Genomic DNA, 26,155 nt, shown 5'->3' on the forward strand with positions numbered 1-26,155 from the left:
GAATATTTGTCACCAAACAATCGTTACACCTGACGGACTCCGAATGAGGAACCGGCACCCACAGGACCATTGCGCATAGCAACTGTGTCTCAATAGTGCTTCAGATAAAAAGATAATCGGACGTCTTTCACAATAACATCTTTATCTGTGTGGTCACGGCGGAGTACGTGTCCACTCGTCTGTTTCTCACCATATAAGACGGGCAGTGATGGACATAATCATCATCATACTGACCTGTGATGAGTGTCTCTGCATCCCATCGGTTTCCCAGTGTGGGCATGGGTGTGTGAGAGCGGCGTGGCCCTTGTGGTTGGAGCCTGTGGCTGCAGAAGGAGAGGAGAGTGGGGAAAGGGGATGTTGGGTGGCGGAAACTCTGCTGAGCGCTGATAAAGGCTTGTCTAGGTGCTCATGCTAACTGCTGTGGTTTCTGGCGTGAGACGGTGGTAGAGGGGAGCTGTGTACAGTATCGCTGTGTACTTTAATTCAACAGGCCTCCTCTATTGCACAATAAAGCATATATACGTTGGGGTCCAAAAGTGCATGGTGAATGTCACAAATTTGCTTATTTAACCTAGACATTGTGTGGATTTTACATCATAAATTTTCTTTGTCATATTTCAAAATCATGTAGTTGTAGTTGTGCTGTAGTTGAATTAAGGGCATATATTTGAGGTTTAAGAGAATGCTATTTATTTATTTGAGTGCTGCTAGAGTATATAGATTGTGCATTGGATGAAATTACGCTACTCTTGATTACTCATACACAAATTTTCCACTTTTCCCAGCAGTAGACTTGGATGACTTTTGGACCACAAACCAAAGACACACATGCTCTCATCAGAAGTAGCTTGTGAGGTTTTTCCGTGTAATTGAAAACGCGTCCTCATGTTTACTTGTGACTAATGACACTTCGATAGTGATATTTTTAACAGAAATAAATAGAAAAGTAAATAAGTACAGTGCAATAAAATATTATAAATATATGTATGTTCATTTATTTATATTTATATGTTTGTGGATATGTGTGTATATTTATTTATTGTACTGTATTGTACTTATTTACTGTTCAAGTCGATGGTTTAAATTTCTATTTTTGTCATTTATTCATTTATTTAGCTGTTTTTGAGGCTGAATATATATATATATATATATATTTTATCTGTGATCAGTTAAATTCAGCCTCTGTGAGCAAAAAATTGTAATAAAAAAGAGCAAAATAAATAATAAATACATTTTTAATCTTATATATTGCTGTTTTTTTTAACAGTTTATGGTCAGAGGCTGATTATATATACAGTCGTGGCCAAAAGTTTTGAGAATTACTGGAAATATTGGAAATTGGAAAAGTTGCTGCTTAAGTTTTTATAATAGCAATTTGCATATACTCCAGAATGTTATGAAGAGTGATCAGATGAATTGCATAGTCCTTCTTTGCCATGAAAATCAACTTAATCCCGAAAAAAACGTTCCACTGCATTGTTAAGAAGGCTTCAGGGCGTCCAAGAATGTCCAGCAAGCGCCAGGATCGTCTCCTAAAGAGGATTCAGCTGCGGGATCGGAGTGCCACCAGTGCAGAGCTTGCTCAGGAATGGCAGCAGGCAGGTGTGAGCACATCTGCATGACAGTGAGGCCAAGACTTTTGGAAGATGGCCTGGTGTCAAGAAGGGCAGCAATGAAGCCACTTCTCTCCAAAAAAAACATCAGGGACAGATTGATCTTCTGCAAAAAGTATGGCGTATGGACTGCTGAGGACTGGGGCAAAGTCATATTCTCCGATGAAGCCTCTTTCCGATTGTTTGGGGCATCTGGAAAAAGGCTTGTCCGGAGAAGAAAAGGTGAGCGCTACCATCAGTCCTGTGTCATGCCAACAGTAAAGCATCCTGAGACCATTCATGTGTGGGGTTGCTTCTCATCCAAGGGAGTGGGCTCACTCACAATTTTGCCCAAAAACACAGCCATGAATAAAGAATGGTACCAAAACACCCTCCAACAGCAACTTCTTCCAACAATCCAACAACAGTTTGGTGAAGAACAATGCATTTTCCAGCACGATGGAGCACCGTGCCATAAGGCAAAAGTGATAACTAAGTGGCTCGGGGACCAAAACGTTGAAATTTTGGGTCCATGGCCTGGAAACTCTCCAGATCTTAAAACTTGTGGTCAATCCTCAAGAGGCGGGTGGACAAACAAAAACCCACTAATTCTGACAAACTCCAAGAAGTGATTATGAAAGAATGGGTTGCTATCAGTCAGGATTTGGCCCAGAAGTTGATTGAGAGCATGCCCAGTCCAATTGCAGAGGTCCTGAAAAAGAAGGGCCAACACTGCAAATACTGACTCTTTGCATAAATGTCATGTTATTGTCGATAAAAGCCTTTGAAACGTATGAAGTGCTTGTAGTTATATTTCAGTACATCACAGAAACAACTGAAACAAAGATCTAAAAGCAGTTGAGCAGCAAACTTTGTGAAAACTAATATTTGTGTCATTCTCAAAACTTTTGGCCACGACTGTATATATATATATATATATATATATATATATATATATATACAGTAGTCAACATTCGAAGTGGATCAAAATCTTTCATCAAATTTGTCCTAAAACCAAAAAGAATACCCGTTCTTATATATATATATATTGTATATATATATTGTACTGTACTTATTTACTGTTCAAATGATTTGGGTCTGTTTTTCAGTTGTTATCTAGATTTACATTTTTTATTTATTATTTATTTTGCTGTTTTTTATTACAATTTTTTGCTCACAGAGGCTGAATTTATTTGATCACAAATACAGTAAAAACAGTAATACTGTAAAACAATTTGACAAAATCTTGTAATTTACTGATATAATGTATAATATACTGATTTGTTCAAGAAATTTGTTCATGAATATTTTTGTGGAAACTGTGATAATTTTTTTTTCAAAGTTCAAAAGAATTTATAAATAGAAATCTTTTGTAATATTATAAATGTCTTTACTGTCACTTTTAAAAATACTAAAAAATATATATTTTTTTTACTAGTGGGTGCACTGTAGTTTATTTATGTAAGTGAGGATAGCAAAATAAAATAAACTGTGACATATTATACCCAAAAAAATCATCATACAGTGGACTACCAGTAAAATTGATAAAAATTTGGGACCAAAAATTTGATTTGACACTATCTATCAAAGTTATCTGACACAAGATGAATTTGTTCTGACATAGTTTAACTCTTGAGTTCTTGTCATATTTTATTACCATTTTCCATTTGACATGGTTATAGAAAACCTTACTTCCTTTAGAAACCATTGATTTAAAAAAAAAAAAAACATATATTCTGATACGTCTTCTCAAACCAATCCCGTGTTTCCTCCTACCTATGGGAAGCAGAAAGAATAGGAATGGTTGGATAGGTCAGGATGGTGTTAAAGAGCTGTTTCACTTCCTGTGGTCAAACCAAAGAGGGTCAAGAGCATCACGAGGCCACAACGTGGCAGAGGGTGTAATGAGTATAAAAATAAAACCTAACACATTAAACTAAACAAAGAATGGCTAGAATAGATGAAAATGACAAAAAGCTTACACACCAGTGAGATACAGAACTGTAAAAGCGACTCGGTGACCTGAACTATGTGTGGAGAGACTCAGAACTGCTGTTTAGGTTGGAACACGCCAAATCCCAAACCATTGTGGTGTATGTAATAGCAGGCTGTTTTCATGTGTGTGTTTGTAGGTGGTTGAGTCGGGTGGGTGGGTGGGTGCTAGGAATCAAGGCTTGGGAAGTCCCGTCTCTCTGGTTCCTGGCAGGCGCCCACCTCTTTGGACGATGTCAGCCACCTACGTCCATCATTATGGTGCATTTACATACAAACATATTAACGCGTGGGAATGAAAACACCGCATCGTAAAAGACGAGCACGAACAAGTATCTAGAAAACCACGGGCACACCGCCATCATGAGCTTTGATAAACAGTGTTTAGTCATAACTTACTATTTCTTAGCACTTAGTAACCACACCAGTGGGCATCTGACATATTGTTACACTCTTAAAAACAAAGGTTGTTCATTGGCATTGATGGCTCCAATTAAAATCTTGAACATTCATGGAACCTTTCAAATGCAGGAAAAGTTCCTTTAAAATGTTCCTCAAAATGGTTCATTCTAAACTGTTCACTAAAAAGTTCTTTGGGGAAGTTCTTTTTATTTTTAAAAAGGAACCTTCCAATGGACAAAAGATTCTTCATATCATGTGAGTAAAGATTTTTTTAGATTTAAAAAGATGAAAAATGTTCTTCTGGGAACCACAGAATATTCTTCTATACTCTTAAAAAGTAAACTACCTTTATTGGCATTGATGGTTCATTGAAGAACCTTTAACACCCATGAACCTTTAACATCTTACACTCTTAAAAATAAAGGTTCTTTATTGCCATCAATAGTTCCATGAAGAACCTTCAACATCCATGGAATCTTTCGAATGCATAAAAGGTTCTTTAGATTTTTAAAAATGTTCTTCAAAATGGTTCTTTTAAGAACTGTTGACTGAAAGGTCCTTTTGGGGAACCGAAAATGGTTCTTCTATGGCATCATAAACTCTTTGTAGACTTTATTTTTAAGAGGGAACCTTCCAATGGACGAAAGGTTCTTTATATAGTGGATAAAGTTTCTTTAGATTTTTTATCAAAACAAATGTTCAGACTAAGAATAAAATGTTTTTGTTTTTTAAGAACTGATCACTAAAAGGTTCTTCGGGGAACCAACAAATATTCTAGTCTTAAAAGTAAACTTCCTTTATTGACATTGATGGTTCATTGAAGAACCTTTAACACCCATGAACCTTTAACATCTTACACTCTTAAAAATAAAGATTCTTTATTGCCATCAGTGGTTCCTTGAAGAACCTTGAGAAGAAGATGGAATCGTTCAAATGCAGAAAAGGTTCTTTAGATTTTTTTAAATGTTCTTCAAAATAGTTCTTTTAAGAACTTTTCACTGAAAGGTCCTTTTGGGGAACTGAAATGGTTCTTCTATACTCTTAAAAGTAAACTTTCTTTATTGGCATTGATGGTTAGGTTAAGGACCTTTAACATCCTATATATACTCTTAAAAATAAAAGTTAAAAAGGTTTTCACAGCAATGCTATAGAAGAACCATTTTGGTTCCCTGAAGAACCTTTCAGTCAGCAGTTCTCAAAAGAACCTTTTTTTCTTAGTTTGAAGAAAATTTTAATAATTTCAAGAACTGTTTTCCACATTAGAGAACCTTTTGTGGAATGGATGTTGAAGGTTCTTAATGTAATTATAGATGCTAATAAAGGCTTTTAGAATTTGTAAAAGTGCAAGGTTCTCTATAGTGGAAAAATATTATTTAGAATTTTAAAGTGTTCCTAAGATCTCACAGAAAAAAGTTCCAAAAGGGTGTTTTTGCAGTGATGCCATAGAAGATCCATTTTGGTTCCCTTAAGAACCTTTCAGTAAACAGTTCTTAAAACAACCATGTTGAAGAACATTTTAAAAATCTAAAGAACCTTTTTTCGACTATAAAGAACCTTTTGTGCATTTGAAAGGTTCCATGGATGTTCATGGAACCATCAATGCCAATAAAGAACCTTATTTTTATTTTTAATAGTGTTTGGGGAACCAAAAGTGGTTCTTCTATCGCATGGCTATAAAAAACCCATTTTGGAACCTTTTTAAGATAGTATCATTGATAGGAAATTCTAACGATTGTGGACCATCGTGCACCTGAACGCTCTTTAAGTGCTGTATTATTGAGGGTGGGTGTAACACGATAAGGCATCAGTCAAATAAAATTAAGCACTTCAAATGAACAAGGAAAACACATCCTTTCACCTCACCTGACAATTGTACCCGAACAATCGCGCTGATTGTCTGGTGTGTGTTTGACTACGGAGGGACTTCAGCAAAGCCTCGAATGGTCACTTGCAATGTAAGACACGCTCTTCCACCCTCCCGTCCCCCCTGCCCCCCGCTTTCGCTTGCTGTCTGTGGTTGAGCGGCAGATACAGGAACAATGTGGCCTTTCTTACCTGTTGAAGGTGTACATTCCATCCCTACTAAAGCAAGTCAGAAAACAGCCCCTCCTCCCCAAAGCAATCCCAGATTTAACTCCAGGTGCGCCTGCTCGTAGCATCTGTGTTCAAACCACATCCCTCATGGTGTTTTATTTTTTACTTGAACACCGTGCATGCCATCAAACTATAGTCTTTATTAAGGACACGTACACACCAAAGCTGTGGATGTGAATCACTTATCCATAAACCACAAACCGAAGGGTCCGAGTCTATATTTGGTCTGGGAAGTCCACAGTATCAGCTGTGCGCTTTATACACACACACACACACACACACACACACACACACACACACACATATAAATTCGTGGCTTAACGGTTTTGCTCTTTTTTTTGTGGGAAATATAAACATATTAAAGTGCAAGTGTTGCATTTGGGAGGGCAAAAAGTGTGGGTGCTTTACAGGAAACCTGCTTGCATCGCCCATAGACCCATCCCATCTGTGTGAGTGACAGCCAAAAGCAGACAGGGTGAGTGGGAGAACGGCTGAATGAGAGAGAAAGACAGGTTGAGCGCATGCACACTTGTAGTTCAAAACTAAGAGCATGCAGCAAACTCTTTCACTCTCCAGTTCAACCCAGGGGTCACAGACTACTCTCAGGATATTGTGAATATGACATTGTGAAGACTTTTCATCTGAGCTTAGTGCTTAAGGACATGCTAATAAGGTACAGTTTGACATTTCATCTTTTTTAAAAGCTTGTCGTGAAGTTTCTTCAGTAAATATGGCAGGTATTGTACAATTTTGGATCACTATCAAATCTGAAAGATTCTAAATGACATTTTTTGAGTCAGAATTCTAGTCATTCGAGTTTTTGAGTCAGAATTCGAGTTTTTGAGTCAGAATTCTAAAAGAGTTAAAGAGTTAAAGTTGTATTCTATTGTACTGTATTACTTTATTTTTTTAATTATTAAGGGTTTATAATGTGATCATTTCATCAAGTTGCATTTAAATGTTTTTTTTTTTAAATGTAAAAAAATATAAAAATAAAATTGTAAAACTTTTGTTTGGTCTAAACTTTTCTTTATTTTTCACTAGACACTACCCTCTGTCACTTTTTGATCATCACAATTATCGTGACGCATGATTTAATGTTTAAAAGAAGAAAGACAACTCTATTAAATAAAGTTAAATATACTTTAATTTATGTTTCTTGCTTACTGTTGGCTCGTGTACGCTGGTACAGTGGTTAGTACCACAGCTGATGTTGAAACTTTGGAGGCCGGTCCCACAGCCCTGTCCCCTCCGAATTTCAGAAACTAGTCAAAGGAAATAAGCTAGACATCGCGGTAAAGGCAGGATATATGTTTTTTACCCTCAATATGACAAAAGGAAAGACATGTTTTGTTAAATACTTCACCACACATGAAAAGCCAAACCATTAGATGGCATACAACATTATTGCTGCCACGTCCTGTCAAATTGTACTTGACATTTTAGGCAGTGCGTATGTGTTTTTACAATTAGCTAAAGAGTGATCTTAAATTTTATTTAATTTTACTACCTTTTCATTTGAATTAAAAATAAAACTAGTTTTTCTCATTACTACACTTCCAAATAGTAGCAGTATAATTATGTTCGAATGCAAAATTATCATTAAAAGTTATTATAGCTGCACTGTACCAAAATATATGTTTAATTTAACCCATTATTAAAGTTTAAAGCATTGTTGTGTATAAAAAGGCTCTAATATCAATAAAAGTGGACCAACAGTTGATTCACAAGTTTATTGTTTTACACAATCACTACGGGCAAACCAGAATGGCTGCTAATGCATATTGAGCTTTGACATCGATTCGACATGAGGGAGTGTGCTGAGAAAGTCTTCCTGACATTGTGATGTCTGTGGTTAGGCCCCTGCCTTCGTTTACTGGAGAACAGGCTGGCTCCCAAAAGATTGTCTTATCAAGGGTTGACATTGCTGTTCGCAAAGCCAGCTGATAGGACAAATCCAGCCCAACGAAAACTTCATGTCCAGTGACACTATATGACATTTGGAGCACATGGGAAGGGAAATGTGAAACGTTTCAAACAAGATACATTCTTAAGGTTAAAAGTCAGTTTTTTAAAGTTTCAAAGTGACATCAACCTTCGTTTGAAAATGTGGTGAAGTCGGATTAAATTTGGTCATAAGATTGTTGGCATGTGGTCACATTTGTTCTATGTTTTATCCGTTATGTGAAAGCTTTGTTGTTTGTCTCTTCATTTTTAACTCTACAAATGCATTTGACTTGACGTTTGTGTGATGAAATACAAAAAGTGACTCATTTATTTGAATGTTTTAGACTGATTCACTGCATCAGGGGTCTGTCCTGAATGTGTTCAGCAATCAACGGTGTACTTCCCCTGAGGATCAGCTGCGAGGTCAGTATCTTTATGAGAAAAAAAGTTTTCATAGCCATAAAAGATATGAAAAATAAAACCATTTTTTCCTGAATGAATGTTGCTGTAAAATTGATCAGTACATCGCAAAACTAGATTCTTAATAAATTGAATTTGTCCTTGACTTGTTTTTTAGTAAAGAAAATATTTAAAAACAAAACTTGTGAGAATACATATTTAATATTTATTTTACAGATACAGTCAAACCAAAAATTATTCAGACACCAGATATACTTTTTTTTTTTTTTTTACTAGTGTGTGCAGGACACTATAGTTCATTTATGTAAGCGAGGATAGTGAAATAAAGTAAACTGTGACATAGTAAACCCAAAAATTCTTCATACAGTGGACTACTGGTAAAATTGATAAAGATTTGGGACCAAAAAATATTTAGACACCTATGACCATGTTTTGCTTCAGTGTTTTTTCTTTAATTGCTAATGTGAACTTTTTACACCACAGACTGAACACAATTAGGCATTGGTCAACAAAGTACTGATAGTTATGTAAATATTGTCATACTAATTTTCAAATTTTTTGTTTGATTGTAATCCATTACATACCTTTCCATCAACGTTTTCTGACATTATCAAGATTAATTTGCTTTGACAGTTTAACTCTGACTTTTTGTCATATTTTATTACCATTTTATAAACTATATTGAATAAACTGTGATAATGTGAGAAATGTTGAAGGTATCTGAATAAATGTTAGTTTGTTCTTACTAACTTAATCTTACTTGATTTTTATTGTATACTCATAACACTTGAAAATTATATAAAATGAAAATATATAAGCAATATATAAAAATGTAAAAAGGAAGGAAGGTGTATAATGCATATAAACAATTTTTTTTCTGAATGAATGCTGAAAAATGTATCTGTACACCGCAAAATTACTTCTTATTAAGTTGAATTAGCCCCTTCTTGACTTTTTTCAGTAAAGAAAAATACTTAAAAACAAAACTTGTGAGAATGCATATTTAATATTAATTTAAAAGATATATTTTATCTTACTGCACAAGCAGATTTTTACTGTGTATTTAAAACAATTTTATATTATTGTAATTATATAAAATGAAAATATATAATAGATAAAAAAAAATTAAATGTAGGTGTATAATGAACATTTTTTATTTTTTTATATATATATATGCACATTGTCTGAAAAAATATGTAAATTAATGTAAATTATATATATAAAATTAAATTCAATAAAAATGTGTAGAATGCGCATATATATATATATATATATATACACACATTCAAATATGTAAATAATATATATAAATTGAATTCAATAAAAAATATGTATAATGTGCACATACATACTATATATATATATATATATATATATATATATATATGTGTGTGTGTGTGTGTGTGTGTGTGTGTGTGTGTGTGTGTGTATTTATAGCATTGTATATAGCATTGGTTGAAAACCAAAAAGTCTGATGCAGTGTAAATTTATCTTGTTCCAAGGATTTTTAATAAATATATTGTATATTTTCATAAATATTTAAAGACACTTAAGTGACAAAATAATAAACTTTTTTTGCATATACTGTATTAATTAATTTAGGGACTTGCAAACCCTGGAAGACTGCATGGGGAGGTGTCCATGTCCACCAATGTCACTGGATTCCGAGCACATCGTTCCCCCCAGCATTTGGAGATGGACTTGGCCTGGCAGGAACTGATGGCCATCACAGAACTTCAGGTCAGTACACTGAAACACCCCACCAAGCTTCCTCTTTAACATGCGCAAATGTTAAAACTCAAGAAAACATCTAATTATTTAGTAGTAGGATGCAGCCAGTTTTAGAGTCTTAATAAAATGGTGGCCTTACAACATTTTTCTAATGCTGAATCCTCTGTAAACACACATTGAGCTACGATCTGCAACAATGGGCCAATTGAGTGATGCGAGGATAAAGGCAGACAGAGAAAGAGGGTGAGTGCTGTATATTGCCGACAGCCCCCTGCATAGCACAATGACCATCTGTTTCGACATGAAACCTGAGCGCTCCTAAGTAAGACCTGCATAAGCTACGGGTGGCACATTCACCCAGGTGGGCTGGTCCTCCTGACTGAATACAACCCTCCTCTACAGCACAAATTAACTTTACTAGTGTTTTATTATAAAAGAGATTAAATTGAATCACCTCCAAGGTCAAGTTTGAGTAAAACTGGAAGTTCTTGTTATTAAAACATTATTTTTGTCACAGGAGTTTGAGGTACCCAATGAGAATCCCTTTGAAGCTATTCCATACCTATCCATGGAGCCCATGGTTTCTCAAGGGGGGTTCGCGATGACTCAGCCGCAGCCAGAATCCATTCCAGCCGTTTGCGATGCCCATCCTGCTGGTGTTTATGAAAATGCATACCCTGAAATGATGCCACCCTATCAGCGTTTGAACCCACACATGGATATGCACTACGGCCTGCCGGTCCCCGGAGGCCACGCTTCCTCAAGAATGCTTGCGAACACGCAAGCTCTTCATCCACCGCTCATGAGCCTTTTGGAGCACATGAACATGACGACACGCAGTCATGGGATTGCAAAAGATGGGGTTATCAACCTTCACGCCACAGGACAAATCAAACAGGTTTGCGTGGATGATCTTGAGTCGGATTCGGGTTTGTCTCTTGGTTCAAGCCCACCGCTCGCATCTCCTGAGAACGCGGTGCATGGAGTACCTTCATACTTACCTTCAGATGGTACGATGGGCTACGCCGAAGGCGAAAGCATTGGGGAGCAATGCCGCATGCGGCCGAGTTTGCTCGGGTCTGTTGACTACCAGCAACCCTACAGTTCATACCCTGGAACTTCTTATTCCACAAACATGCAACCTATCAACGGGCAGACTTACCAACCAATTGCATCAATGAAGCAACCAGTTTTACCTACAGCCCTGCATGATCTACAACTAAACAGCTCAGGTTTAACAAGACTGGGTTCATATCAATCTACGTACCCAAAGCCAAAATCAAGCAGTGTTCCCGTACCCCTGAGCAGAGATGAACGGAGAGCCCTCGCTCTCAAAATCCCGTTCGCACTAGAAAAGATTGTGAACCTACCAGTGGATGACTTCAATGAGCTCTTGACCCAGTTCACACTGAGCGACGCTCAGCTGGCACTTGTACGGGACATTCGCAGGCGAGGGAAGAACAAAGTGGCTGCTCAGAACTGCCGCAAGCGGAAGTTGGAGAATATTGTGCATTTAGAAAACGAGCTGGGACAGCTTAGAGCCCAGAGAGAACATTTATCCAGAGAGAGACTGGAGTTTCAGCAAAACCTAGCCATTATTAAATGTCGGCTCTCAGATCTTTACACCCAAGTGTTTTCACAGCTGCGCGATGAGGAGGGACACCCATATTCAGTTGATGAGTATTCACTACAACAAACTAACGATGGCAACATTTTCTTGGTGCCACGGAATACAGCCCTGGAGGGTGAATGAACTCCTTTTTTGAAAGGTGGAAATCACCTTGATGGACAACTACATTCATGAGGTTTCTACACTTTATGACCAATGAATTCCAATTACTTCAAATCATTTGTCATGAACAGAAAGGCTTAAAGGAATAGTTCACCTCACAATTAAAATTCTGTTATTAATTACCCTCATCTTGTTCAAAACTCGTTAAGACCTTCACTCACCTTCGGAACACAATTTTTATTTTAATGAAATCTAAGACCTTTCTGACCCTGCATAGACAGCAATGCAACTGAAATGTTCCTAGCTCAAGGTAGTAAGAACAAAAGTAAAACAGTCCAATTGACAGTGGTTCAACTGTAATTTTACAAAGCTACAAGAATACTTTAATAACGTTAAACAATTATTCTCCTCCAGGTCAATTCCTCCACAATTAGAGTACCGTGTGTGCACATTCTTCTGCACATAAACATGCAATGCATCATGGTACTCTCAATACTGGTGGAAGATGGGGACTGAGAATAAGAACTGAATAAAGTGGTTCTTCGCACACAAAAAGTAGCCTTATGATTTGACCATTTTACCAATATCCTTACTACCTTTCCTCTCCTTGAACATGGTAGTTGCATTGCTTTCTGCGATAAGTCAAAAGGCTCTGATTTAATATCTTATTGTCAGTTCTTAAAATGAACAAAGGTTTTACAGATTTGGAACATGAGGGCGAGTGATTAAAGACAATTTATTTTTGGTGGAACTATACCATCACATAAATTGATGCCACAAAGAGTGATTTTAACCAAGTTGTTTAACTACAAAATATAGTAGTCAACATATGAAGTGGAGCGAAGAACATTTATCATTTTGGTTCAAGAACTTTTGATACTTGACTACTGTACATGTAACTACAGAAACTGCAGAGAGCTTTTGAGATTAAGAAAACACTTGTTAATATCCCCTGCTGCAATTTGTTTCATTGCTAAGACACTTGTAAATTAAAACATTGGTCTAAAACCCACAAAATCAGTATAAGGTCCAACATATAAACATGCTCTTAGTAAATGGGTTCAACAAGACACAGATCACATTTATAGCATTAAAAATTTTATTAAAAAAGGTAAAAACAGAGGTAATAAAAATAAAATCTCTTCAGCTGCATCTTGGTCCTGGAAAAGAAAACAAGTTTGAGACTTGGGATGTTATAAACAAGATAAAAACAGTCACATTACAAGAACCAGTACCTTTTATCATCATTTCACCCGTTTATGGCCAGGCAAATGCCTTTACATTTCAAAAGATGATTTTCACTCATCAGATCCTGAAAAGGCAAGAGTAACAAGGTCAGCAAGTTAAAAACAGAACATGGAAAAACCACAAGTGGGCATGCATTAAAAAAATGGTTTAAATGGCTACAAAATCTTGTGCACCAAACTATGCTGACTGCAGTTACTTCCCCTGTAACATACACAACACTGAATGGGAAGTTCACATTAACTGTACAGCTTCTGCTAATAAAATGTTTTACAGTTACCAGCGGTAGTGGAGAAGTCTGTTCTTACCTACAGGAGTTATAAAAGCGCTGCCTGCTAGTCTTTGAGTGGCGCCCTGTACTCCCTGCCCTCTGCTTCTTCACAGGGCGACGATCTTGCTACTCCTTTCTCAGCCTGCTCCCATGGCTAGACTGATATGCAGCACTACTCTAGGCATTTGCATCAAGCAGCCTATGCTTATTGAACCAGTTTGATTGACATTCACATTCTTAAGTGAATGCATTTCTATTTTTTAAGAGCCAGTTGATAGTTGAGTTACTAAAAAGGCTCATAAGCTCCCGTTAAGTTAAAGTGTACTACTCTAAAACCCCCAGAAAACAAATGACTAAAACGCACATCTTTGTAAAAAAACAAAAAAGGATGTTTTATTTCACCTTGATTGGTTACATAAAAATCAAAACCATAAAGACTGAAAGTATTTCTACATAAAACCTCATTGGAATGCTTTTTCCATAGACAATATAAAATAAGTCTGCATGATGACAATTTCATGATGTCCCACACATGATAGCACTACTGTACACTTCTTCTGGTGGCAGCTGTAAATCTGCCACATCTGTTTGGCTGAGCAGATCTAGGGATGTAAACCTGCATCTGCCCTGTCACTTCTCTCGCTCTCCTCTCCTAAAGCACTCAGTCCTGTTGAACAATATGAACAACAAATGTTAAGCTGCACACTACCTGAGGTTTGTTGTTTCTACACCAGATGTACAGCAAGGTTACAGTAAAGCAAAGACTAACGTATTGGGATTAACCTGTTAACTAAACCATCTGAAAGTCTATTTCAAGTAGACAAGAATTTGAAACTAACCTTTCTGAGCTTAAAACCGTCTACCACCAGAGCCACCTCCATATCCACCACCAGATCCACCGCCATAGCCACCTAAAACAGATTTCAGTTAGGATTCAAGTTGTTGAAGGGGATTTAAACCAAAAGGGAAGTGTAGAAGCCATTATGAACACACCACCATATGGGCCACTGTTTCTTCCACCGCCGCCGCCGCCACCTCCAAAGTTCCCTTTCATGGGACCATAGTTGGACTGCTGGTTGCTGTAGTTGCCAAAGTCACTGTAGTTACCACCTCCGCCGCCACCACCACCTCCAAAGTTGCCTATTCACATGTAAAAAGCAAATCCACTTATTAACTGCTCACAATTCAAGTTACTTGCATGGAAGTTGGAAAAAAAAAAAAAAAAAAAAAAAAAAAAAAAAAAAAAAAGCTAGGGTCTACACACCACCTCCGAAGTTTCCGTTGCCATTGTTGTAGTTGTCATTATAGCCGCCACCACCACCGCTGTTGCCACCGCCACCATAACCGCCGCTGCCCTGGTTGCCATAACCATGTCCACCCCCTCCGCTACCTCCTCCATATCCACGGTTTCCACCATAATTACCAGGACCACCGCCATAACCACCTGGAGAAAGCAAAGGAATAAGTTACTTCCATTAACAGAACACTTTACCAAACTGTACTCTTAAAGAAACCACAGCATACCATCTCCGCCACCAAATCCGTTGTTGTAGCAGTCACCACCATAACCACCTCCGCCGCCTCCACCACCTCGGCCTCCTGAAAAGGATTGCGAAAATTGATTTAAGTCAATACCAAGACTCGAATTGACCATTTAGAACACTACTACAAAATCCACTTAAGTACCTCTTCCAAAATAGCCGTCGCGGTTGCCGCCACCACCGCTGCCTCCAAAGTCATTGTTGTAGCCACCGTTGTTGCCATATCTGTTGAAGTTTCCACCACCTCCTCCTCCACCACCACCACGGCCTACAGATAGTGAGATGTGAAAAATGTAAAAGAAAAAGTATATCAAAACAGGGGGAATAAACATTAAAAAGAAACCCTTGAATAATTTACCTCTGTTCATACCAGTGTTCTGCATCTCTTGTTTAGACAGGGCTTTTCTGACTTCACAGTTGTGCCCATTCACAGTGTGGTATTTTTGAACTAAAAGGGAAAGATATACATGTTAATATTTTTATTAAAAAAGACCCACAATATTAGGAAACACTTGAATGAAAGCACTTACTGACGATACGGTCAACGGAGTCATGGTCATCGAACGTAACAAAGGCAAAGCCCCTTTTGTTTCCGGTCTTGTGGTCAACCATTATCTCAATGGCCTCGATTTTGCCAAACCCGTTGAAGTAGTCACGAAGATGGTTCTCCTCTGTGTCATCCTTAATGCCACCCACAAAGATCTTCTTCACAGTTGTGTGAGCAAACGGCTTGTTGGAGTCCTGAAACCAATTTACAATTAGGTAAATGCATTCATAGATATCTTTAGAAGATTTTTTGCATTTCAAAAACCTTAGGGCGTTAACCTCACCTCTCGAGAAACAGCTCGTTTGGGCTCCACGAGCCTGCCGTCGACCTTGTGGGGACGTGCATCCATGGAGGCATCGACTTCAGACACGCTGGAATAAGTGACAAACCCAAAGCCCCTGGAGCGTTTGGTGTTTGGATCTTTCATCACCTAAAACAGCACATAGGCACGCATAAGGGTTAGTGCTGGAGTGGTCGTTATCGAAACCTTAAAGTCATAGTTTGCCCAAAAATTATTGTTATTGTTACAAACCTATAGAACCTTTGTTTATGTCCAGAACACAAATAAATACATTGAAGTCAGGGAGCTTTTTGACCCTGCATAGACGGCAACGCAACCGACACGTTCAAGGCCCAGAAAGGTAGTAAGGACAAACCGAGTCTTGATAGCTGAAGTAGAGGGTGACTCGTGGGAGAGAAACTGTTGCGTAGTCACCATTTTTGTTTTTTGCGTTCAATTCTCATAGCTTAATAAAATTTGGGATTAACCAGATACCTCGTGGACCATTTTGTCAATTTTCTTGGTACCTTTCTGGGCCTTGAACATGGGATGGACTCTTGCTGTCTACAGAAAAAAAAAGCTCACATTTCAACAAAAATCTGTGTTTTCTGAAGATGAATGAAGGTCTTGCAGTTTGGAACAACATGAGGGCAAGTAATTTGACAATTTGTGTGTGTGAACTAGCCATTTACATCACAATACGTAGTGATAAATATTTACTAATATCTTAGAATAGAAAACAGTATATTAATTTAATAGAAGATAGATTATGCCTAGTATGAGACTATAGAGAAGCAAGAAAAGATAACCTTACCACACAATCCGTTAAGGTGCCCCATTGTTCAAAATGCGCCCGCAAACTATCGTCTGTGGTTTCAAAGCTGAGCCCTCCAATGAAGAGCTTCCGCAGCTGCTCTGGCTCACGTGGTTGGCCCTGAAAACAACCCACAATAGCTTAGAATCACTGAAACCGAGTACATCGTGCGCATTAACGTTACATTGCAACCAGCTATTTAACCAACGATTCATTAATGCGCGAAACGCCATGAATCTCTGAGGTAACAGATGCTAATGGGGGGAGGTGAAGGAATACCTCCGCCATGTTGGTGCCGGACAACACGGCCTATTTATAAACTACACATTTGTTTCGATCAAACAGTACACGTTCTAAATCGATGCAAGTCACTATAGGTGTGGCCAATGAGTAATTAAAACAAAAAAACCTATGAATCTCGACAACACGACCTTCGTTGCAAACACACGGCCTATGTGTGCAGAACACAAGAGTTAAAATGGCGGCCGCACACGCTACTAGCATTAACAAAGAGCCGCGAATAAGATCGTGCACAAAGTAAATCGAAAAACGTTCAAGAAACTAAAAATACATTGATTAAAATGGTTCTTAGAAAACCAAACAAGACACAATAATAAAGCCAACCTACCTCTTTTGACATTCTACCGACTATTTCTGTCCGAGCTGCGCCACACGCTTGACGGTGAGACACACACTGAGAACTGGGGGAGATATCATAAATAGCTTGTGTAAATACAGTCCCCTCCCACTGCAGACGATGATTGGTTTACGCTTCCCGCTAACGCTTTTGTGTTGCGTTTTGAGGACACCTGATTGGCTGAGACTCAAGTCAATCCCTGGAACTTAGGTTAGTGCCTTTACAATTTTTTTACGCATTAAAAAATATATTTTGTATATTTTTCGTAAAATAATATAAAAATATTATTAAAAGATGGGAGGGGATGAATAATTTGCAAGTTATAATTTTATTCAAACAGCTCCTATATCACCTTCACCCCTTATTCAAAGGGTCTTTTTTTCTAAAAAGGTGTGGTTAAATGTGACCCTGGACCCCAAAACCAGTCTTAAGTAATACATGTATGTTTGTAGCAATAGCCGAAATACATTGTATGTATTCTTTTATGCCAAAAATCATTAGGATATTAAGTAAAGATCATGTTCCATGGAGATATTTTGTAAATTTCATACCATAAATATATCACAAGTTAATTTTTTTAATTAGTAATTTTTTTAATTAACAATTTTTAAGGCAATTTTCACAGTATTTAAATTGTTGCACCCTCAAATTTCAGATTTTAAAATGTTGCATCTCAGCCAAATATTGTCCTATCCTAACAAACCATACATTAATGGGAAGTTAATTTTTTTTCAGCTTTCATATCATATGATGTATAAATCTCAAGTTCAAAAAATGTATCCTTATGATTGTTATTGTGGTCCAGGGTTACATATTGTCCTATCCTAACAAACCATACATCAATGGAAAGCTTATTTATTCAGCTTTCGGGTGATGTATAAATTTCAAATGTACCCTTATGACTGGTTTTGTGGTCCAGAGTCACAAATATATATTTTAAAAATATTAAACATTCAGCAAAGCCGGTGGTTTTAGTTGCCGTGTGACGCCTGCGCATCGCATTGTAAGCGCCCGTTTTTGGCGCGAGAGCGGCTCACTCAGCCGCACGCTGATTGGCTGGACGCGCCACTGGACGGATGCATACGCGACAGGCAGCAAACTCCTGTGTGCAGGGAAAAAGCCGCCGCCGCCTCAGCCTCATTATCCAACACGAATAAGAAAACATCGAAAAATATCTAAGTAAGTATATCATAATCATCCACATTAACATCAGAATACACCATTGCAGATTCCCCTTGCACTGGAAATGATTAAATCCGTCAGCGTTACGCTTTATCATGATAGGATCAGGTGAAATCTGTTCAGCTCGGCCCGCGCTGTTGCTAAGCAAAAGCTTGGAGTGTTAGCGCGCACGACGATAATATTCAAATATGCTTTAAAATGCTTCGGATGCTTTGCTTGCACTGGTTACACGTAGAAAAGCGAAGAAATAAGTAGAGCGGGTATGCTAATGAAGCTAAAATAATGTTAGCCTGCGATCATGTGCGCCTGGGTAACGTTATGGATGAGCCTTGTTTATTGTTTTTGCAGCCATTGGCTAGTTGCGTTTGCTGGTGTTGCGTTTGTTTTTAACGCAAGCTGATGAAATTAACGTTATATTTTAAGCATATTACTTTAGCTCATTGTTTTTGTTCTGTTGTTATTACAGAATGAGCTTAAAGCGAAGCAAACGGTAGCAATCAATGGGGCTTCTGAAGCTAATGTTAGCAGTGCAGTTAGCATTGCATTTAAATGCGTTTACGATGTGATTTTTTTTTTTTTTTTTTTTGGGGGGGGGGATGAATGTATTGGAAATAAGTTCATAAATGGCATGAAATGTAAATGAAAACGTGAGAGCCTTGCAGGGCTGTTCGGTGTTTTCACATTGTTTGGCCTTGCTGGTTAAGATCCTTCATGACGTTAAGAACACATGGCTGGTTTATCGCATTTCTAGTGCAAGGTTGATTAAATATGTGTTTTAGTAAATGAATATAAGAATTGTTTGCAATATAACTGCTTGATTTGAATGTAATGTATTCAAACTGCAAATTGTTCTGTTAGCTATGAAAGTGTATGCACTATGCACAAACAAGTGAATCTCTTTTTAGGTTTATTTATTTTGCATAGACATTACCAGTAATTTTTTTTTTTTGAAGTAAAATTTTTAATGTTTTTAAAGAGGTATCTTCTGCTCACCAAGACTGCATTTATTTGGTCTAAAACACAGCAAAAATAGTAAAATTGTGAAATATTTTTACTATTTAATATGACTGTTTTCTATTTGAATGTATTTTAAAATGTAATGTATTCCTGTCATTTCAAATCTGAATATTTAACATCATTATTCCAGTCACATGATCCTTTCGAAATCATTCTGATTTGCTGCCCATAAAATATTACTAATGTTGAAAACAGCTGAGTAGAATTTTTCAGCTTTCTTTGATGAATGCAAAGTTCAGAAGAACAGCGTTTATCTGAAATAAAAATCTTTTGTAACATTATGAATGTCTTTTATCACCACTTTTGATCAAATTAAAGCATGCTTGCTAATTGAAAGTATTAATTTATATAATTCCTTCCTCCATAAGCTGTTTATTTCAGATAAATGCTGATCTTTCTATTCTTCAAAGAATCCTGAAAAAAAATGTACTCAACTGTTTAAATATTAAAAATAATAATAACCAAAGATGTTTCTTGAACAGCAAATTGGCATATTAGAATGATTTCTGAAGGATCATGTGACACTAAAAGACTGTAAAAATATTTTACGATATTACTACTTTTGCTGTATTTTGGATTGAATAAATGCAGGCATGGTGAGCAGAAGAGAATTCTTTATAAACATTAAAAATCTTAATGTTCAAAAACTTTTGACTGGTAGTGTAGGCTTTAAAATAATTTTGCAGTTCCTCAAATCAAAGGCATACTGATCTTTTTCGTGTATATCTATAGAGACCTCTTAAACTATAAACTATTAGAACATTGGATATGTTTCTTGTTTATTGAGATACATTTTTCTATACATTATTTGCAATGTTTAAATGAATTGTATTTGTTTAGGGGAGCTCTAAATGCAGTAATCAAGAATCATCTCTGCACTTTAAGAGGTCACATCCTCCAATAGAATATTGTAGGTGAGTGTCAAAAATAAATATTGACTTTTGTTGTTGCAGTTAACGTAACAAAGGTTTAACCTTTTTAAGATTTTCCTCCTACTGTTCATCCTTTCTTGTTATCATTGTGAGAGTAATTTTAGTACACTCCTTTCAGAGCTTATTACTTTATTTTTTGTATTTATATACCATGACTAGACAGGCTCTAACCACCCAGCCCTATTCATAACTTCAATAAAATTTCTCTTTTTTTTTTCTTTTAAAAAAAGTGGGAACGCTTTCCTCCCCAGACCAGGGAGTCACACAGGTCACATTTGCTTATAGGAAAGACTCTCAGACTCAACCATGGGAAAGAAGAACCAGAACCGTGAAGATGATGAGGCTGCTTCCTCAGATGAGGAAGAGTACGTAGTGGAGAAGGTCTTGGACAGGAGAGTTGTGAAGGGCCGTGTGGAATATTTCCTGAAGTGGAAAGGCTTTACAGAGTAAGTCTTCATTCTACTTCATAATAAACTAACAGTATAAGCTAAGGTTTCATCTCAAGAAGATGTTGGTGTGTTCCTGCATGTAAAAGTCTTAGAATGCATGACATTTAGATAAAGTGGACAATGTAAGGTGGATTTAAGATGAGTTAGTTTTAGAACACTCACAGTTTTGTCATAGTATGTAAACTTCCTGAAGGTGTATCTATGAAATGAGGAAATCCAGTGGCTTTAATTTGTCATGCATGAATCATGCATTGTTTTGCAGCAAACACAACACATGGGAACCAGAGAAGAACCTGGACTGTCCAGAGCTTATCTCTGAGTTCATGAAGACCTATAAAAAGGGAAGCAGTGGAAGCTCACCCACCAGCAAACCCTCCAGCACAGGCTCTTCTTCGGCCCGTCCCAAAGACAGCAGCAGCAGCACCAGCAAGAGGAAAAACTCAGAGGAAGAGAACGGGAGTAGCAGCAAACCCAAAAAGAAAAAGGAGGTAAGCGCTTAACAGAAAAAAAGGTTTAAGAGGCCCTGCTTAAGCTTCATTTGCATGTAAAATATCACAAGTACGTCCAGAGGGTTGAAATCTTCTCTAAAATATGTTTTCTTTTCTTTCTTTTTTTTTTTACCTCATTAGTTGCTTAAAGGCATAGTTCAACCAAAAATGAAAATTTGTGAAAATGTACTCACCCTCAGACCATCCAAGATGCAGATGAGGTTTTCTTTTCTTTGAGAGAGGATCACTTGTGGTTCCTCTGTGATAAATAGGTGCCGTCAGAATTATTATGCATTATGGACTTGTATTTTAGACAAAAACAAAGGTTTACAGTTAAACACCTTTGATGGATTGGTTTATGATAAACAAGCAGCTTTTACTTCACGAGATGATAAAGAAGTTCACTTACAGAACATCCAAGATGTTCATGTCTTTTGTTCTTCAGTTGCAAAGAAATTACGTTTTTTGAGGAAAACATTCTAGGATTTTTCTCTATATAGTGTACTTAAATGGTGGCCGGTTTGAAGTTCCAAACAGCAGTTTCAATACAGCTTCAAAGGCTCTACACAATCCCAGTCAAGGAATACGGGTCTTATCTAGCAAAACAATTGGTCATTTTCTTAAAAAAAATTATATTAACATACTTTTTAACCAAATTTTGGTTAAAAAGCATATACATTTTTATTAAGAAAATGACAGATTGTTTTGCTAGATAAGGCCCTTATTCCTCGGCTGGTATCGCATAGATCCCTTTGAAGCTCCGCTGAAACTGCAGTTTGGACCTTTAACCTGTTGGCTCCCATTGAAGTCCACTATATGGAGAGAAATCCTGTAATGTTTTCCTCAACTTAAGGCTATAATTGCTTAGTTTCTTTGGGACTGAAGAAAGAAAGACGTGAACTTCTTGGATGACATGGGGGTGAGTAAATCATCATGAAATTTATTTTTTAGGTGAGCTATTTCTTTAACCCTTATTGTGTTGTGGTGGCCAGTATACTGAATGTGATGTTGTAACAACATTAAGTAATATTATGATTTCTTTGTAGGATGAGATCCTTGTAGCAAGAGGGTTTGAGCGAGGCCTGGAGCCGGAGAAGATTATTGGAGCAACAGACTCCTGTGGAGACCTTATGTTCCTTATGAAGTGGTAAGTACAACAGCTTTTTACATATTTGGAGCAATTTATTTTAATGACACTGTTCTTATTAGAGCTCAGAAACACGAACCACAAATCTGACCATATTTTGGTTAATAACTGTGACGTTGAAGTTTAAAAATTAAAATCCTATCACACATGGTCACAGGAGATACATGTTGATACCAGGAGTAAACAGGGAAGTGTCTCAACTGACCAATTGTGATTGAATCACCTGAGATGAATGTTAGGACAATAGTGTCAATAGCCACATTTACACCTGGCATTATGTCTGAAATTATGCAAACTGCCCCACTCTTGTTTCTTTGTCTTAACTTTGCTCACATTCACACTCCTGCACCGTGTGAGACTGAACAACAGTTATTCTTTTGTCATTATTCCACACCTATTTGCATCTGTACATTTGAAATCCTTCATTGTAGTCTCCACTCTGCATTTAATTATTTTTGCCTGTTTTACTCTTTGTGTATCTCTAAAAAATGTATCATGTATTACAATCATACATTTTCTAACATAAAGCTGTGATCAAATATGCATAGCTTCTTAGGGTTGAATGTGTGAATTGGGTTGAATATATGTGATACGATCTAGAAAAACCCAACAAAAGGTGAAATTTTAGGTTGATACCACATAAAAACTGAGTTCAAGCCCTTTCCAAAACTATTTTTATTTTGTCCATAGCTTGAACATAACAAAAGTTATGGCTATCGATATTTGGTTGATAGCTAGGATTTTCAAGAATGGAATTTTGAGAAAAACAGGTTTAAAGGAGTAGTTCACTTCCAGAACAAAAATGTACAGATAATGTACTCACCCTTGTCATCCAAGATGTTCATGTCTTTCTTTCTTCAGTCATTAAAAAAAAGTTTTGAAGAACTTTTCAGGATTTCTCTCCATTCAATGGAAATGTATGGTGCCCCCAAGTTTTCAAAATGCAGTTTAAACGCAGCTTCAAATGGCTCTAATCCATCCCAGCCAAGGACAAAGGGTGTTATCTAGTGAAACGATTTGTTATTTTTTAAAACAAATGGACAATTTATATACTTTTTAACCTCAAACCTACTGCATCATTACACAAACAGACGTCTGCATTACGTTGTTTATCATGGGCATAGTCTCTGAACTTTTGATCACCCCTTGTATGTTTAGCAAGAATAGTGTATTTTGTAGTTTACATTTAGAAATGCGAGTGTTTGCGCACCTTTTCATATAACAGACTGTCATCGGACTCGTCCTCTTTAGTAAGTTCATCATCCGATCCTTCATCTCTGGTTGTGAAATCGTTCATTATAACATTGTTTAGATCATTGACATCACCAATATTGAGTAGATAAACGAGTAAGATTGATAAAGATAACTGTTTTTGTAGTGTAAAAGGGAAGCACCTCCGCAGTGTTTTACATTTTAGTGTTTTAGAATAATAGTTTAATTACCTAATTTTGATGACAATATTTACATACAACCTATTTTTCGAATTTCCTGAAAATGTCCCAGCACGAATATATTCATAATCATAATGGGACATTTCCTGATAATTTTCTCACCCCCATACTAATGTTTTTTTAGAGCAGAAAATCAATATTAGAATGTTTTCTGAAGGATCATGTGACTTGCGTAATGATGCTAAAATTCAGCTTTAAAATATTTAAAAAATTTACTGTATTTGCTGTACTTTGGATCAAACAAATGCAGGCTTGTTGAGCAGAAGACTCAAAACTTCTTTACAAAACATTCAAAATCTTACCGTTCAAAAATGTTGGTTTCTTCTGTATGGACATACAATGTTCATTTTATTTGTGCAGGTCTTAAAAAAAGCTCTTCAAGTATTAAATAGATTTTTAAAACTCTTTAGAAACCCTAATTTTTATGACAGTACAATATGCAAATGTAAACACAACCAGTGTCTGCTGTTTAAGCAGTGTGAAACTGTTGTAGTATCTGGAGGGTAGCCAATCATAAGGTCTTTTACATCTAGACATCTGTTTAATTCTATTTAAGCTTTAAGAAGCTTTAACTAACAAATTAAGTGTATTTAAGTGTTTTAATGTCTGGCGGTTTCTGTTAGAACTAGAGCTAATGCTGATGTATAACATTGTAATTGTCCACTTAATGCAAATTTATCTTTCCTTTATTGCTGATGTCCCACCACAGGAAGGACTCTGATGAGGCAGACCTTGTGCTTGCAAAGGAAGCCAATCACAAGTGCCCACAGATCGTCATTGCCTTCTACGAGGAGCGTCTGACCTGGCACGAAGACGGCGACAAGAAGGAAAAGAGTGCCACGGCGGTTTAAAAGGGCAGAGGTAGGAGGAAAGACGCTGAGTCCTCCAAACCTTGTGCCCTTCGTCACACCAGTGACACTCTCATAGCCAACTTTTAACGGACCATTTAGAAGAAGAAGAAAAAAAAAAACGGCCAGCGAGTAATGGAGGTTACTGCCCACCTTGACAACCTCCGTCCACCCTTCATGAAAAAGCATCTCTCACAAGACAAACCGAAAGGCCATGGCGAACGGCCGCTGCAGCAGAGTGGTGGAATGTGATCTCTTTTCTCTTACTCTCTCTGATCTTCCTTCTATTTTGTCATAATTTGTGTATTTGTGCCCCTACAACTATGTTCTTATGATGTGTTGTGTGCTAGTGTAGATGTGAAACGATGAAAACCCGTACATGTCAAACTTTTAACTTTTATTCACACAGTTGATTTCGTAGTGTTGCTGGACAGGACTGAAAATATCCATTGTGTTGCGTTTAACATCTAGAACTCTGGATGAAGACGTGACGGCGTTGGTTTTATTTCGAAAGCTGATGTCACCCTCTACTGATTTCTGCTTTGTTTTTTCAATCAGGTAGAATTAATTTTGCTGTATCACACTTTTAAACTGTAATAAGGACCCATGTGGGCCAAAATCCTGTGATTTCTTCTTTTTTTTTTTTTTTTTTGGTTTATGATTGTCAGTAAAGCCACGTAAAGGAACGATACCTTATGATCACTTTCCCCATATTAAAATTAGATCACTGACATCCATTATTTTTCCCTTTCTCCCTCTTATGTCTTTGTAAAATTCTCCTACTTTCAGAATTGGCCCTTTTTAACCACTCTTACCTTTGAACTTATCACTGTTGCTTGCAGGAGGGCAGACAATCTTCATCATGTGAGTGTGTAACGGGACATTTTGATCTGTTTCTACACACTACTTCCATGATATTCAATTCGCTCCATAAGTTTAACTGATATGCTCCCTCTTGTGGCTGATTTGGTGAACACATTCCCTGTTTGACCTCATGAACTCAGAGCTGTTATCATTCACGTGGTAGTTTAAGCATATGTTGGGTTCTTATTACTTTTTTAACCTAGAGTTGACTCAATAAAATGGTGTTTATCAAGGTTACATGCCTATACTAGAGTTTTGTGCTCTGTAGTGTTCTTTTTTTTTAAAGACTGAACAAAAGCTACTCCTTCGAGACCATTTGAAAACATTCATTTTATTTTTATAGATGCAGTCCACTGACGGCAGGAGAATAGTGTGAGAGGTTTAGTTTGAGTTGTTTGTAATGTGGGGGAAAGTTAAACAGGGTTGAACATGTACTTTTTTTTTATTTTTGGTGTGGTTTTTATTATATTACAAAAGGACCATGCCTTCCATGATCATTTATAACACATGACTCTAGCAATTGTTTTTAAAA

The 26,155-nt window shown here is 37.0% G+C and overlaps 3 protein-coding genes across 6 annotated transcripts; 2 read left to right on the forward strand and 1 right to left on the reverse strand.

The window, feature by feature from the left end:
• Positions 1 to 208: 208 nt before the first annotated feature.
• Positions 209 to 12,849, forward strand: nfe2 (nuclear factor, erythroid 2). Its single transcript, XM_073822997.1, has 4 exons — positions 209 to 396; positions 3,725 to 3,845; positions 10,050 to 10,187; positions 10,696 to 12,849. The coding sequence occupies exons 1-4, from the start codon at positions 209 to 211 to the stop codon at positions 11,929 to 11,931; spliced, it is 1,683 nt and encodes a 560-aa protein (XP_073679098.1). The 3' UTR covers positions 11,932 to 12,849.
• Positions 12,850 to 12,986: 137 nt separating this feature from the next.
• Positions 12,987 to 17,312, reverse strand: hnrnpa1b (heterogeneous nuclear ribonucleoprotein A1b). Of its 4 annotated transcripts, none has more exons than XM_073823001.1 (12): positions 17,237 to 17,312; positions 16,609 to 16,728; positions 15,798 to 15,944; positions 15,498 to 15,708; positions 15,338 to 15,415; positions 15,113 to 15,235; positions 14,951 to 15,025; positions 14,694 to 14,870; positions 14,420 to 14,566; positions 14,266 to 14,337; positions 13,146 to 14,093; positions 12,987 to 13,070 (listed from the first exon to the last, which is right to left on the reverse strand). In XM_073823001.1, exons 1-10 carry the CDS (start codon positions 17,246 to 17,248, stop codon positions 14,276 to 14,278), a joined length of 1,152 nt encoding a protein of 383 aa, XP_073679102.1. In that variant the 5' UTR covers positions 17,249 to 17,312; the 3' UTR covers positions 12,987 to 13,070; positions 13,146 to 14,093; positions 14,266 to 14,275. The 4 variants fall into 4 exon arrangements, with proteins under 4 accessions (XP_073679102.1, XP_073679101.1, XP_073679100.1 ...); XM_073823000.1 differs by having other exon boundaries at positions 14,691 to 14,870; XM_073822999.1 differs by having other exon boundaries at positions 15,326 to 15,415.
• A 979-nt stretch (positions 17,313 to 18,291) lies between these two features.
• Positions 18,292 to 25,875, forward strand: cbx5 (chromobox homolog 5 (HP1 alpha homolog, Drosophila)). The gene is made up of 6 exons (XM_073823042.1): positions 18,292 to 18,424; positions 20,285 to 20,358; positions 20,607 to 20,822; positions 21,088 to 21,313; positions 22,360 to 22,460; positions 24,621 to 25,875. Exons 3-6 carry the CDS (start codon positions 20,683 to 20,685, stop codon positions 24,760 to 24,762), a joined length of 609 nt encoding a protein of 202 aa, XP_073679143.1. The 5' UTR covers positions 18,292 to 18,424; positions 20,285 to 20,358; positions 20,607 to 20,682; the 3' UTR covers positions 24,763 to 25,875.
• The last annotated feature ends 280 nt before the right edge of the window (positions 25,876 to 26,155 follow it).

This window comes from Garra rufa, chromosome 18 (genome assembly GCF_049309525.1).
Source record: "Garra rufa chromosome 18, GarRuf1.0, whole genome shotgun sequence".
Lineage (NCBI taxonomy): Eukaryota > Metazoa > Chordata > Actinopteri > Cypriniformes > Cyprinidae > Garra > Garra rufa.

Coding starts and splice junctions, on each gene's coding strand:
- hnrnpa1b (XM_073822998.1), bottom strand. Junction 15,416..15,497: donor CTCCGTTGACCGTATCGTCA/GTAAGTGCTTTC, acceptor TTTCCCTTTTAG/TTCAAAAATACCACACTGTG. Junction 15,026..15,112: donor CGACGGCTATTTTGGAAGAG/GTACTTAAGTGG, acceptor AATCCTTTTCAG/GAGGCCGAGGTGGTGGAGGC.
- cbx5 (XM_073823042.1), top strand. CDS start 20,683: ATGGGAAAGAAGAACCAGAACCGTGAAGATGATGAGGCTGCTTCCTCA. Junction 21,314..22,359: donor AACCCAAAAAGAAAAAGGAG/GTAAGCGCTTAA, acceptor ATTTCTTTGTAG/GATGAGATCCTTGTAGCAAG. Junction 22,461..24,620: donor CTTATGTTCCTTATGAAGTG/GTAAGTACAACA, acceptor GTCCCACCACAG/GAAGGACTCTGATGAGGCAG.
- nfe2 (XM_073822997.1), top strand. CDS start 209: ATGGACATAATCATCATCATACTGACCTGTGATGAGTGTCTCTGCATC. Junction 397..3,724: donor CTGAGCGCTGATAAAGGCTT/GTCTAGGTGCTC, acceptor GTGTGTTTGTAG/GTGGTTGAGTCGGGTGGGTG. Junction 10,188..10,695: donor TGGCCATCACAGAACTTCAG/GTCAGTACACTG, acceptor TTTTTGTCACAG/GAGTTTGAGGTACCCAATGA.